At 38.1% G+C, this 15,385-nt stretch overlaps 1 protein-coding gene across 2 annotated transcripts in view; it reads right to left on the bottom strand.

Moving 5' to 3' along the window:
- The window catches only part of drosha (drosha ribonuclease III), a 107,176-nt gene that overhangs the window by 50,738 nt on the left and 41,053 nt on the right, over positions 1-15,385 (bottom strand). Inside the window, exons 18-22 of one of the 2 annotated variants that reach the window (XM_028434633.1) lie at positions 12,017-12,155; positions 11,280-11,340; positions 10,012-10,071; positions 4,616-4,715; positions 2,170-2,272 (exon numbers count right to left, since the gene is read on the bottom strand). In XM_028434633.1, coding sequence (XP_028290434.1) covers positions 2,170-2,272; positions 4,616-4,715; positions 10,012-10,071; positions 11,280-11,340; positions 12,017-12,155 — 463 coding nt within the window. The remainder of the gene's footprint in view (positions 1-2,169; positions 2,273-4,615; positions 4,716-10,011; positions 10,072-11,279; positions 11,341-12,016; positions 12,156-15,385) is intronic. The other variant, XM_028434634.1, reaches the window with a different exon arrangement.

Here is a 15,385-nt window from a genome sequence, read left to right as displayed (position 1 = left end):
TTTGGTACATTCACTATGTTTTTGTTGTCCTTTTGTATATTTGTCTGTTATTTTGTGTCTTTTTGGTGCATTTTTGAAGGTTTTTGTTGTCATTGTGTGTGTTCTTGGAGCAATTTTGTGTAGTTGTTTTTTGTTGCCCTCAGGCAACCAGTTGCCATTACTGATTTAAATGGTTGATAAAAACATAGTTAACATACTCGTTAGCACTCCCTGGCTGTGACTGAAAGGTAGTGAGGTTTGATGCACGAAGGGAAGGAAAAATAAAAGCAATTGAAACATCACATCCTGGCATGCATGGGTGCTGATTTAGTGGCAGTTTCTGTCAGAGGAAAATGTTGTGCATGTGAGCGTAATAACAGCGCTCACACGTGAGAGCAATCGCTTCGACTTTTTAAAAAAGAGAGAGGGAGCAGAGGGAGATGAAGAGGAAGGGAGGCCCGGAGGCTGAAGGTGCGGATGTGGAGGGAGGGAGAAAGATGACACGAGTGACAGTGTGAGTCATCGTCTTTGTGGCACATCTTTCTCATAACACCTAAACTCTAGATCACAGAGACAGAGGAGCAGAGGGAGCGTGGAGACGGTTGGTTGCTCAGCCGCCAGGTCTTAAAGACGGCATTTGAGCTATAAAAAAAAAAAAAAAAAAAAAAAAAAAAAAAAAAAAAAACGGAAGATGTAAATTAAGACGACAAAAGCCTCAGTGATAAAAGTGAGGCATCAGCATCAGAAGGTGGTTTTGATGCAGGTGACTTCAGATGGCTTCAAGTTTTGTGCATGTGAGCAGAAATAAAAGGGGAGGAGCCATTATTGTGATCCAAAAGACATCTCCATGGGGAGATCGGTGACAGCGAAGTTCCTCATAGGCTCCTTCATTCGCCTGTTTATTCAATACTCATCAGACTCACACTGAAGAGGAACACAAGGCCAAATGTGACACGTCAGTACGTCAGAACTTCTTACTGCTGCACAACGTATATTTAGAATTACATAGTCTCCTAGGTATTAAATTGGTCCAATTACACAATTTGAAACAATGATATAGCCACACCCCTTCACACTTTGACTCTGTTTAGCAAGTGCACCAACATGTTAAGATAGCAAAAACATAAGGGACTGGTCACCACGTGCCAAGCTAAACCGAACATGTCGGACTGGTTGTTCCACGCTAAGCTAACCCAAACATGCTAGACTAGTCACTAAGTGCTAAGCTAACCAAAACATGTGGGACTGGTCGCTAAATGCTAAGCTAACCTAAACATGTAGGACTGGCTGCTACATGCTAAGCAAACCAAAACATGTGGGACTGGTGACTGCAAGCTAAGCTAACCTCAACTTGTTGGACTGATTGCTAAGTGCTAAGCTAACCTAAACATGTGGGACTGGTCGCTATGTGCTAAGCTAAACCAAACATGTGGACTGGTTGCTACATGCTAAGCTAACCTAAATATATGGGACTGGTTGCTACATTGTTAAGCTAAGCTAAACATGTTGACTCTCACAAAGATTCATCTTAAAGTTCCCTAATTTTTTACCTTGAATTCTACAAAACATTTGGAAAAAAATGTTTTTTCACTTTCATTGATGCCTGTTATCACAGCTCTGACCTCAGTTAAACAACTATATGTCCAATATTTGCATTGTGTAGAGTTAACTCTGAAATAAACAGATTTCTTCTTCTTTTTTTATCATCAACAGCAGCGCTACAGTCATGACGGTAACATGTGTGAGTGTGTGCGTTTCCTCATCATCGCTGCACTGGGCGAGGCCTGTGTGAGGGTTTGCTACTGCTAAAGTGGAGCGGCTCTCCCAGGGACTGCACGTCTAGGCCGAGGTCAAACCTCATCTTTAAAAGATCAATGAAGGGTTTCCAGCTCCAAATGGCAGATCTACAGCAGCTATCTACGCTGGTTAACACACACGAACCAGAGTTGATGTTAATCACAGTGTGTCAAGTCAGGAGCACACTCCAAATGCATTATGGGTCATTAAACAGAGGGAGTTCAGGGGTGATTACTGATCAGTGAAAGAGCCTTTATTATTGGTGTTTTGGGGCATGTGCACATAACGTTGTGTGAATTTTATCTTGATGCTGATGTTTATTGATGGCTTGTAGTGGGCGGGGCTTATGATGCAGTGCATACTGATCTGTCTGTTTTACAGAGTCTGTCTTACCAATAAGAGCCTCAAAGCAGTTCGCCATCGCGTGTCTCAAGTCAGACTCGCGGCACAGATCGGGTCCATGAGCGTAAAGCATGAAGCGGTCCAACTGCAGCTTCTGCAAGATAAATATAGAAATCAGGTTGTATTCAGATAGGAAAAACTAACAGTTCCATCCATGACACTGTTGGGGTTAGTTTAACATTGGATTCCTTCATTTACCTCTGAGTTAGAGAAAAAAAATTGAATAGGATGGACTTCACAGCTCAGACCGATATGCTGTTGTGCTGTTAGCCTTGGCGCTAAGCCAACACACACACTCACACAAACACACAGACAGAGAGGATAGATAATCCGGAGGAAAAGTGGTCCAGTGGTGGCCTTCATTCTCTCTGAAAAGCAGCACAATCGCTGGTAAGCTACTTTCTACAGCGGCATATATTAGTTCTGCATGGCGCGCGGAACACACACCCACCTACCTACCTTAGAGTAGCATCCTCTAAAAATGCTAAAAGCTGTGAATGGAGATCAGGCTTACAAAGCTGAATCCTAAAGCCTCTTACAGTGAGATCGTAATCTGAATTTTCATATCAAAAAAAAATAGTGAATGTATGTTTTTTTTCTCCGAATACCTACTGATAAGGTGATGTGATGCCTTCAGTGTGAGTGAACATATGAGTAAAGGTGTGAATGAGTGAATGATGAGTTTAACTACAGCTGAGAGCTACTGGTACTCCCCCTCCTCCCTCTGTGATTGCACACACAAATTAAATCACTGTTCACTCAACACTTCTAAGCCTTGTGAGTGAAGTGGAGGACTGAGGATATTTTGGAAAGATAACTACAAGTGTTCTTGAGCAGGCGCCTTTCACGGAAACTGGAAACAACTTGGCAACGTCGAATGCTAAATCACGCTCACTTAACCACGAGCAGCGGACTGAGGGGAGCCAAAGTGTCGCGCTGCGTTGATGCAGATTCGGGCGGCTGCGTCTCTGTGTTCAGCGGGGAGCGACATGAAAGGCTGAAGTTTTTAATTGCTTTCTCCACATCATGGGACGATTATTGTTGTGTTCTTCACAAACGTGCCAGCGAGTGTGGCAGGAAAAGAGCCACGGGGTGCACACAGGCCTAGAGATAACAGGAACAGCAGTGTTTTCCACCCCCGGAAATATACCCCAGGACTAACAATCATTTCCTAGAATTAAGAACTTTCCCCTAGAGCTAAGAACTTTCCATCAGAACCAGGAACAGTTCCCTGGAACTAATGACTTACCACCAGAACTAACATTTTGCCCGGAACTAAGAACTTATTTCCCATTCTCAAGAACTTTCCACAGAACTAATGACTTACCACCAGAACTAAGACATTTCCCCTGGAACCCTACACTTACCATCAGAACTTAGAAGTTTTCAACAGAACTATCAACTTATTCCCTGAATTAAGACATTTTGCCACAAACTAAGAACTTTCCCAGGAACTAACCACTAGAACTAAGAATTTTCCACCGGAACTGAAAATCTTCCCTTTCAACTAAAAACTTACCGCCAGAACTGAAAGGTTTTTAAAGGAACTACTAACTTTTTCCTGCATTTAGGAACTTTCCCCTAGAACCAAGAACTTTCCTAGGAACTCGTAACTTTCCACTAGAACTAAGAATTTTCCACCTTAACTAATAACTTTCCAATGCAACTAAAAACTTACCACCAGAAGTAAAAGTTTTTTACCGGAACGAAATACTTTTTCCCAAATTTATGAGCTTTCCTCTTGAACCAAAAAATGTCCAGAGGAACAAAGAACTTTTCCCCACAACTCAACACTTAATTCAAGGAATAAGTTGTTAGTTCTGGGGACAACTTCTTAGTTTTGATGTTAAGAACTTTCCCAGCAACTAAGGACTAAAAACATTCCCCTAGAACGAGAAGTTTATCTTTGTTCAAAGACCTTAATACTTTCCTTAGAACTAAATAATTGCATCTTAAAATAACAGAGAATGATGACATGCAGTAAGATTATTTTTGTTTTCTTTTTGTTATCCTGATATTCTTGGTGATCTTTTTCTTTGTTTATGTTAATCACTTACAATGTAAGGAACTGACATAAAAACTAAATGTATCACTCATTATTTATCTGGAATTAAAGAAGGTTAAAACAAAAAATAACAAAACAAGGTGGAAACCTCAACGGGGCAGAGATAACAATAGTGAACTTAAAAGTTCCTAGACAATTTGATGGGAAAGGTTCCCACTGGGACCAAACTGGTCTTCGGATGCAACAACCATTTAGCTCCAATTACAACCCTGAAGGAGCAAAAGAAAGAGTACAGATGGCAGCAGGACCCGCTTCACCTTTTCCCCTGTGTCTGCTTACAAGCAAGTTTAGTCATAACGAAGAGAAGGACGATAATGTCAGAGGGAAGTTCTCCTGTCAGCTAACGAGTCAGAGCGAGGGCGGTTAGCTTACCTTGGCTAGCATGGCCAAGTGCTGGTTCTGTACGATGGCTGTTCTGTATGTGGCCAGTCCTCCCTCCTCTAAACTGGGGAACAGGTAGTACAGGTGGACACTGTGGAAAGACATGCATTAAGAGTAAGACACGGGGAATAGGAATATGTAAGACATAGAAACACAAAATGACAGAAAAATATATAAAATCAGTAAAAAAAAAAAAAACTACAAATGTAGAAAATTTCACAAAAAGAAAAATAAACAAAAGGACCAAACTTGCGTGTATATGCACGTGGTTTCTATCTACACAAAAACAACAAAATACACAAAAATGACTCCAAAAAAATGTGTTAATGCTCTGATTGGTCATTATTCTAAATAATGACATGAATGTTGAAAATGAGGCCTTTGAATCAAACCCTGACATTTATGTGACCCCCACACTGATAATATTGGTCATCTCTGATGTAAACTGTGTAATCATGTACCAAGTCTTTTTCTGTCACTTCTAGGATTCCTAGTTCAGTTCCAGTTCAGTGCTGAATCCCAGTAATGTTACACCTTTGTGGTTCCACAAATGGGTTTTCAAGCATGCACCTTCCACTTTGATTACGGTCCAGCGTCTGTCTAAGCGCTGCCGTTCCTTGGATTTGAATTCAAACAGCCCATTTAATCCAGTCGTCTCTAATCAATGCAAAGAGGCAAAAGCAGGTGGCGCCTCCCAACGCATGAGAGCTCCATTTGTCGGGGGATCTTAGTGGGAAAACAAAACACTTGGAATTAATAAAACCACTGAGAGTAATGGGACGTGATGAGAGTGGCGACACTTGACTCAATAAACCGCTTTGCTCACTGGTCCTCAGGTAGAGGAAAACTCTCCCTGTAGATAACTGGGAAGTCATTTTCCTCAAGGTTCTACTGTGAACCATGAGGTCCTCGGACAGCAGAGTCGCACAGGCTGCAGCACAGCATTGTTATTTTACACTTTACACATATCTGGATTGTGTAATGAAGTGCTTCGTGTAAGGGGCGCTCTACCTTTTAGTTTCAAAGTAAGTGACAGCAAAAAGCAATGATCGTAGCCTGTCAATTCGATCAGTGAGTCAATTACTTTAATTTAAATGTTGTTATAACTGACATCTTTGTTGTAACTTAGAATTTTGTCTGAAATATTTTTTTGTGACAAAAAAATTTCTTAACTGATATTTCGTTGTCACAGCAATTTTCCAATGAGGTGCTTTCTTTGTCACAACCATTTTTGTCATATCTGTAGTTTTATGTAATTTATTTTATTAACACATATTTGTTGTAATGTACATTTTGTTCATAATTCTAAAACAAATAACAGTAAGGTATAATTTGATGTAACATATCGCATATGTACATTTTAGTGGTAAATTAAATTTTTGTTGGAATGGAAAATTTTGTCAGGAGTAAAATTGCTGTAACAGATTTTTTTAACTGACATTTTCTCAGACATTTTTGTCGTAGTAAACATTTATTTGGTATTTTTTGTCGTAACAGATACATAATGTACATTTTTGTATTACTGAAGCTTTTTCCACTGAAGTTTTTTATATAGCAGACTTTTTTTTATTATAAGCATTTTTGCCATTTTTTTGTTTAAACATTTTTTTCTTTTTTAATAACGTCTATTTTGTCATAACTGATGTTTTTTCATGCAACTCACATTTTTTGCAACACATACTTTTGTTGTAACAGATTTTCACATAACATTTAATTCTTCATAAACATATGTTATGTCAAAATAAATGTCAATTACTTTGTAAATGTAGGACCATAAAAACATTTTTTAATCAAACCAGTGCAACCTCGATTTTATTTTCTCTGCTGTGTTCATATATTTGTCAATTCTGATTCGAATAAACTCAGTGGCTCTGTGCTCAGCTCTGCTGATTCTTAAACTTTAGGATTGGAAAAATAAATAAGCGTACCTGTGCTCAAAAACAATTCCTGATGAAATATTCCCTATCGGAGGCGTAATACCCCAAAACTGCAGACGGACTGTTTTTTTTGTTTTGTTTTGTTTTTTTGCATCATATGCTGACCCTAAACTAATGGCTCCCCTCTGCTTTACACAAACATCCCACACTGGGGCAGCTGTAACCATTTAACTGGACAAGAGGCAGATGAATAATTCAGTGGGCCAGAGATTAGGAAGAGGGGAGAAAGCGGGGAAGAGGAAAGCGTTGTGTTGTGGTGTAGTCTTGTTTACACTGCTGTCACTTCCGGTTAGGGTTTAATTCTGCTGCAGAGTGCTCACTGTGGTGGAAACGTTCGCATCGATGGACCGTGGAAATTACATTTCCATAGCACTCCCTTCATTTTACTTTGTACTACTCAAAGAAGATGATGAAATTTAATTTATACCCTGATAATTCACTGTTGGTCATCAGATACAAGTAGCAGTAGGCGGAACAAATAATTTAACAAATATATTGCACATAAAATGTAAAAAACAAACAAATTACTGCCAACCTTTGTTAGAAGACACTCTATAAAAGAGTAGGTATGTTTTTAGTCTTCTGTTTGATCTGTTAATAGTCCTTTAAGTTGGTTTTTTATGGTTTTTAGTCTGTTTGTCAATTTTTTTTTGGTCATGTCTGTTTTACTTCAGTTTTTAATTATTAAATTTATTTTAGTTTTTAGTCTTTTTCTTTGGTCCTTCTGATCTGTTTTTTGTCTGTTTTCAGTCTTGGTAATTTTGGTCTATTATGACTGTATTGTAGGTCCTTACAAAGTCTGCGTTTGTTTGTTTCTTTGGTTTAATTTAGTCTAAGTTGGTCTTTCAAAACAGTTTTTGGTTTATTTAATGTCTGTTGTAGTCCCTTTAGTTTGTTTTTTAATCTGTTTTTGGTTTAATTTAGTCTATGTTGGTCTTTTTGGATTATTTAAAGTCTGTTGTAGTCCTTTTAGTTTTTTGTCAAATAAGTCGGTTTTGGTCCTTTCTTCGGTCCTTTTGTTCCCCTTTTGGTGTTTATTGTCTGTTGTTATTTGGTTGTTTTTATTTTTTTTTTTACTCTAACAGTCCTTTTTATGCCTGAAAATATAAAATAAGTCGCAGCACCATATTAGACTAACCCTCAACTTTAAATGAAAGAATTCATGACTTCACAAAATGTTACTTTTTACCTAATACAAAGGATAAATGATCTCCGTCCTCACATTTACCACAATTTAGAACCATGAAAATGTTCTGAGATCATGAAACACTTGACAGAGTGACGGCTTCTTCTTATTCAAACCCTTCAACATCAGTGGTCGCGTGTCGCCCTTGCATTTGAAGTGTGTGTGGTGTCATTATGCCAAGATCTAAAGAGCTCTTCGAGGCGTTCAGGAGGGAGGCTAAGATGCCTTCAGGCCAGCCGGGAGATTTTAAAAAGATCTCCTAATGACTTGAAATAAATTATTCCGCTGCGAAGAAAATGATTGGCAAGTGGAGCCAATTTCAGACAATTTGAAGTGACGACCCGTGCAGATTCAGCTGCAGATGGAAGTCAAGCACAGGGAGGTCTTCAAAGATGCTCTGGTTTCATCACATCAGGCAGAAAACTGCAGGGTGCAAACACGCGCCGGCTGCTTTATTAGGCACATCCCTACTACAGTAAACCTTTGTTTCATTTGACTGTCTTTCACACGTTGAAAACACATCAAAATGTTAGAAACGTTGTTGTTTTACGTATGATAAAATGTCTTTGTATGTTGATGATATTATGATATCTATTATCTGACAGCACACCTCAATGCCGTCTGACTTCCCATGACATTTTAGGAAACTATTGAGTCTAACTATGTGAAACTTTAATTTCCATCATACAGAAGCTATTCAGAAGTTTGGAACCAATATCATCAATATCAGTAATTTTTTGGCCATTTTGAGATTGTGTGTCCAACTCATTTATTTTTACATTTTCAAAATGGCCAACAATTTTTGTTTGCTGCTTTTGTTATTGGGGTGAGGATTCGTTATAATTAGTGCTGTGAATGGTATTGCATGATTTTTTTAACATAGTTTTACTGTGTTAATTTTTTAAGGAGAATTATCTGTTAGGGTTTTAATTTATTTAGGGTTTATCATCATTTATTTTGGAAAAGTACAATTCTGGGAATTTTAAATTGTACAGCAGGGGTGGCCAATCCTGGTCCTCAAGAGCCAATATCCAGCATGTTTTAGATGTTTCCCTCTTCCAACACACCTGATTGAAATGACCAGGATCGTTATCAGCCTTCTGTAGAGCTTGATGATGAGTTCATCATTTGAATCAGGTGTGATGGAAGAGGGAAACATCTAAAACATAATGGATAGGGGTCCTTGTGGACCAGGATTGGCCACCCCTGTTGTACAGCATAACTACTCAAAAATATTAATAATAACAACAACAATAATTTTAGTAGTTAAATAGAGAGATGCCATTTCCTGCAGTAATGTGTATGGACTGCTATGCCTCAGCAGCTGAACGTAAAATAATAACAACACAATTTGAATATATGGAAAATTCTGTCCTCTCAGATTGACACTGGGATTTTCTACACCTATAGGTTAGATTCTTTGTGCACTTTCTTTAAATAGATTATTTAGGTTATTTCCTTAAATAAGTTATATTGGTAATAACTAAGCCCAAACCTCTGAAGTTTGAATAGATCATCTACATTTTTCAGTGTTTTTCTTTGTGTGAAAAAATGCATTTATTATGCTTTTCACTTTTCACAAATTTAACTGTTTCAGAATAAAATAAACATTTCTGAGCAATAACTTGATGATTGAGTTTGTCATTTACAAATTCACAAGATGCCATTAATTGTGATTGATTATGCTCAGATTAGCAGTTCATTAGATTATTGGTTTACTTGATTCAAATTGGTAGTTTACAAGCTGAACGTTATTAAACAAAACATTACATGTGACATATACCACAATATTGTTTTAACGTTACATATAATAAAGCTCTTTCACATTTAGTGACTCATAAGAGGAGGTGGTGATATGTTCAGTGGGCAGCTGGGCAGCTACCTGGTGAGACGTGTGTGTGTGAGAATAATAATGGCCATGTATAATTAGCAGTGTGCTCAGGTAAGTGCCGGCCGGCCGAGCCTGCACTCACCTGGGAGTCAATAACACAGTCAGCATTCCAGACAGCTAATTGTAAGTTGTCATGGAGAATTTCAGGCTGTGAAATAGGAAGAAGGGGGGCGTCTACATACCAGGTCCAATTACCAGTAAATCAGCATCTTGAATAGGTGGAAAGTATGGAGAGGCGCGCAGCAGTGACAGATAGAGATGGATGTAGACAATGAGAGTGAGGCGAGACAGAGAGGGGGGAAGAGAAAGGCCCACGGTGTTGTAGTCCACTTCAATTAGCGCCTGTGTCCATCACGGACTCGCCTCAACTCACCTGGTGAGAAACTCAACGACAGCATCGCCCAGGAACTCCAGTCTCTCGTTGTGATTGATCCTGGAGGAGGAGACGTGAGGAGCTACAAAACAACTCAAACCAGTGCGCATTAAACCAAAGTGGGCGTTAAACGATTCTAGGCTCATGTCCAGTAGATGGCGGTAAGATGACACTACAAACAGCGGAAAATTACCAGAGTGCAGCTACTTATGGAAAAAAGAGTGAAATATAAAGTCCTGGTGTTATTGATAGTTGTTTTTAACATAGCGTTTTAGTCTGAAGCAGTGTTATTTTTGTTTAGTTTTAGATTTAGTCTTAGTTTTAGTCTTGAGGCGAAATGGCACCTTAGTTTAAGTGACATGCTCCAAGAGCAAAATTACAATATAAAACGTTGTACATTCTTTCTTTGATTTTTTTTGTCTTTATTTACCTTTTTTAAAATAAAATATAATATTCAAAATGATTTATCTTATATGCGTCCAAAAAAATTTTACGAATCATTTTGAATATGATAAAAATCGCAAACTACGTAAAAATATGCATCGTTTGTTTTTTAGAGCCCAACTGAGTAATGTGAGGCCGATTAATTATGTTAGCCATCAGTGAATAATCTACATCGGTTAAAAGCCTGGCAAATGTAGTCATTTTTCTCAATAGTTTTAGTCTGGTTTCAGTGGATGAAAAGGAAATGCTTTTAAGTCATAATTTTAGTCAACTTTTAGTTAAATGTGACTGTCCAACTTAAAAAAATACTAGTTAATAAAAGCACTTTATGTTAGCCCATAAAATGATTTTCAACTTAAACAAAATAATAATAGTGATGATATATCTTAATACCTATCATTTATAGCCTAGTGTAAACAAATGCAGCAAGACCCTTTTCATATTTATCTTTTCTTTTTGGAAATAAACTTTTCCACATTTTTTTGGATTTTAACATTATCAGTTCAAACTTATCAGACGTGATCACATTTTTATTCTTTGGAACACGAAAAGACTTTTGCCCGACGGTGAAAGGTTATGCTAAGCTTCATTCAACTTTAATGTATTTTAGTCAGAAAAACTTAAAACAGAGGTTTGACGGTTCAGTGTGAGCACGTCAGCTTGGTTCAGTGTGCACCGCGCTCGCCCTTCAACACGATCTCCCACGCAGATATCCATCCTCTCTGCAGTGAACAAAATTTTCCTGACAGCGGGCATGCTGGATGTGTTAATGACCGTGATGGAGCCTGGGATTGCTCCTGTGGTTAACGATAGCGCGGGCCTACCTGGACGGGGAGGGGTCGTCCTGGCCGAGGCGGGACATGATGTTAATCAACGTGTTGATTCCTGAGAGAGACGAGGGAGAAAGAAATACATCCGTATCATTCACCACAGTACATATGAATCCTACAGTTAATAATAAAATATAGTGGCTGCCATTTTCTGCTGGAAATGGCTGAAAAAATGTAATTCGGGTTCTGAAACGAAGCACTCTGACCTGTTTCGTTTTCTCTCTGTCTTGCTTTATTTAAAACTGAGCCCCAACTTGACACGGAAATGTCTCACATGCATGTTTTGGGACGATAGCATGCATATACACACTCATTTTCACTGGAAAACATGTGACTGAATATTTATAAAATATGACAAACAAACAAATATGTCCAATTCCGGCAATCATTATGTGTAAAATCTATTCCCAAGTCTAGCGGTTTGACTAGTGATCATGTTATCCTGTGACTGAAAATGAATGCAGAGCTTCATCTGACGATCACAAATACTATGACTCCTACACTCCTCCCAGCAATTAGGGGACAATAAGTAGCACATCAAGGCTAATATCTAATTTTTTAATACATGCACGGTTAGATATAGCTTCTTAATGCTTCACAAACATTGGTATGAACCAAAAGTTAGATCTTCTTCAATGGCTTTTATTTCTTCTTACACATTAACTTCATTTTAATATTGGTTTCTTGCTTCTTATTGGAAAAATACCGGTTGTGAATGGGTGATAGCTGACCTTTCTTCCTCATGTACATGTGGTGAACCTTCCGGTCTCCGTATTTGGGTTGGCGGATGCCACAGTTGGACAGCGAGTTGCGTGCGTGGTCGGGATTCATACCAAAGTTGAGGTGGTGACTGGGGTGAGTCATGGCCAGCTGAAAAAGTCAATGAAGGGGAAAAGGTAGCAGGATTTAAACCACCTTACCTAAAGATGCTTAATAACAACGGTCTACAAATACAACTCAATTAGGCCTGAAATGGTTCATCGATTAAACAGACTATACTAAAGGTTTACCAAGAAAAAAAAGACCATAAGTGTATAAGGTGCAGGGACACTCAATACTTCTTTAAAACTTAGTTATCTTTTTCAGGGAAAACAAGAAAATAGAGGAAGCTGTTTTGATAACAGAACTGAAGGGCAACTACAGGCTAGAGCACTTTACCTGAGGGTGTATCACTTCAACTGGTCATTGTAACAACTGGTGACACGTTAATGGAGTCATGCAGTGATAGTTTTTATTGCATAAACATTGATAAAATACTTAGATAGCAATGATTATCTAAAAATGAAATACTGTTATTTAACTTCCTGTTTAAAGGAAGCTGTGTTTGTATTTAGTGGTTGACACGCCCCAAACAAATATTGGTGTCAAATTATGGGGTTTTTGCTGTTGAATTTATTGTTCAACCTGAGTTTTGATCAAAATGTTGCTTATCAGGCCTTTATTTTAGTATGTTAATGCTTATTCAAAAGTTAATGTGAAAATATTGTTGTAATGTGAAAATATTGTTGTAATGTGAAAAACTGTTGTATGTTTATTGGTTTTGTGCAATAAAAAGAGCTCAACAGGATTTTTAGTGCCATTAACTTTAAGTATGCATAAAACTGCTATTTCTATCAATTTAAGCCATTTTAAAAATGGTGGATTAATTGATTAGTGAAATCATCATGTGTTGCAGCCCTAAACTAATTGTTATTATAGCACAAGAGAAAAATGGGGAAAATCAGTATTTCAAAAATACCCTTGTCCTTTATTTGGCTTTAAACTCTCTTTGAAGAGGAATTTATACTAAAAGAAGAAGACAAAAACTATTGACTGAAATATTTAGGCCAGAGCGCTACCAGCTGGCGAACGGCCTCTTGCTCTTAGTGGCCACACGACAAGGGAAGAGGCGGAGCCTATGCGAACGCCACGTGCCTGTTAGTGACCAGGGACCCTTGTCATGTTGTAAGCATACCCCCGCGCTTTCCAAAAATGTATAGTTCTTGGTACTCAAAAAGGGGGAAACATTATTATTGTTAGCCATGAATCTTGGCCAAAAATGACAAAATATAAAATTTTTGGAAAATGTGAATCAGTTGTTAAACTCTTGGCCCTAAACCAACTCCATGTGGAAAAACAGACATTGACCCGTTAGCGCCCCCTATAGAGTGAAGAGAAATTAATATGGGACAAATGTCCTATTTTAACACACTTCTTCTAGGGCTTTTCACCGACAGGGCTCAATCAGGCCAGAGCCATGAATCTTGGCCTAATTTTTTATTTTTTTTTAAATGCTCCCATTTGCACATACGAAGTCGGATTTGCGTCAAATGTGACTGTTATTATTTTTAATTTTTTTACTTGTCTGCACATGCTGTCAAAGGTCAAAACTACAAGAAGTGCAATCATTTTGAGACAGCAATGCATGTTTTGTTATTGCAATGAAATAAATGAATTTATTTTACTGCATATTTGTGACCATCACCAGCCCTCCCCAAGGAAGGGCAAGAAACATTTTATTATAGGGAAGATATAAAAAGGGAAAGCAGTATTACACCTAGGTGGAGGGGGTGGTGGGGGAGGGGGAAGGGAGCAGGAAGGAGAAACTCAAAGCAGGAAATAGAAAGGGTGGGGAAGAATAGATTATTTTAAAGTGAGAGTGAGATGTGAAGTTGTAGTAGAATATATTGTGCTTATTGTGTTGTGTAATCAAGCCAGTCCATTGACAAGTGTGAAGCTTAGCTATAATGGTGGTGGCTGTGGACAAAGGAAAGGAGTGAGTGGTAATACCCAAAGCTGGTATTTGGGATCAACGTGTCTAAAGTTAAGCCCAGTACGAGTTTTATCCCACTTTCCAAGGCGTGCCAGTGCATCGTAGACCAGTGTATGTGCAAAAACCGCTACTGCAAACCCAAAAAATGCACAAAAAGACAACAGAAAGATACAAAAATACACATAACGACTCCAAAAAAACATACATTACAGAAAAATACACCAAGCGAAAAAAATATAAAAATGACTAAAAAAAACACCACCACATTCATCATGCACATGTCTCATAGAATTAAAGCAGGGAAATTGCATACGGTATTTTACTTTGCACCTGCAAATATACCCCTTTATAATGCTACAGAGTATGTTGTTATTATTAGGCCCATAATTGACCTAATTAAGCACCCACTATGTGAATACATACTTCTGACGGACACTGTACTAGATGTATGAACTTGAGGAATCGCATCAAAGGCAGCGCATCAAAGGCGGCAGACACTGCCGAAGGCAGTGCAATTTGGTGAAGGCAGCGCGGCAAAGGCGAGGGCCGTTTATCGCCGCTTGCGGCTATATTTAATGATTTTATTGTTGATTCTTTAATCGTATCATTTCTTCATTTATTTTTTAACAACATTACAATTTTCATCCAAATGTTGCCTTTTCAATCAGGTGAAGCAGTGCTCCCTAAACACCAGGTCACAAGGAAATCATTTCTTTTATTATTATTATTATATGTAACAGAGTTTAATGGTAAACAGTAAAAGTAATATTTAGCATTAAAGCATAATAAAGAGTGCATTTCATCATCCACAGACTGTGAGACTGCTCCGTTCTCTTCAGGAAAAGATAAATCCCTTTATCACATGAAATAGTGATTATTTTAAGGCTCTATATTTGGTGTTCAGAAGAAAAATGATCACTCATCTGAAGTTAATCCAAAAGTCAGCCACACGTGTGCGGACAAAGACCAGTCGGCCCGCACTTCGTGTTCGTAAGTCTTCAGAATTGATTCATGACCCTTTTACTGGTTAATAAATCTATTAGAGGTTTTAGTCGTAGTGATTAATCATATTTACTTTTGCACTGTGAACCGTAGCAGCCTCAGGTCTGCATTAATTAGAAATACTCAGAGTCTGAGCTGCATGACTCCAAAGAAAATGTAAAACCGACATTCTTTAGATTAGAATTTATCTGTGACTTTGTGAGTGAGTTACTTGTTGAATCAGTTTGTAAGTTACTTTGTGAGTAAGGGAGCGAAGGAGTTTGTGACAAGGTAAATTAGCTACTGAGTGAGTTACTTAATGAATAACAAAAACTACTTGGTGAGTTACTCAGAAAGGTAATGAGTA

The sequence above is a fragment of the Gouania willdenowi genome, chromosome 20, assembly GCF_900634775.1.
Source record: "Gouania willdenowi chromosome 20, fGouWil2.1, whole genome shotgun sequence".
Lineage (NCBI taxonomy): Eukaryota > Metazoa > Chordata > Actinopteri > Blenniiformes > Gobiesocidae > Gouania > Gouania willdenowi.
The sequence above is the reverse complement of the archived record's forward strand: the minus strand, read 5'-3'. Positions and strand labels throughout refer to the sequence as shown.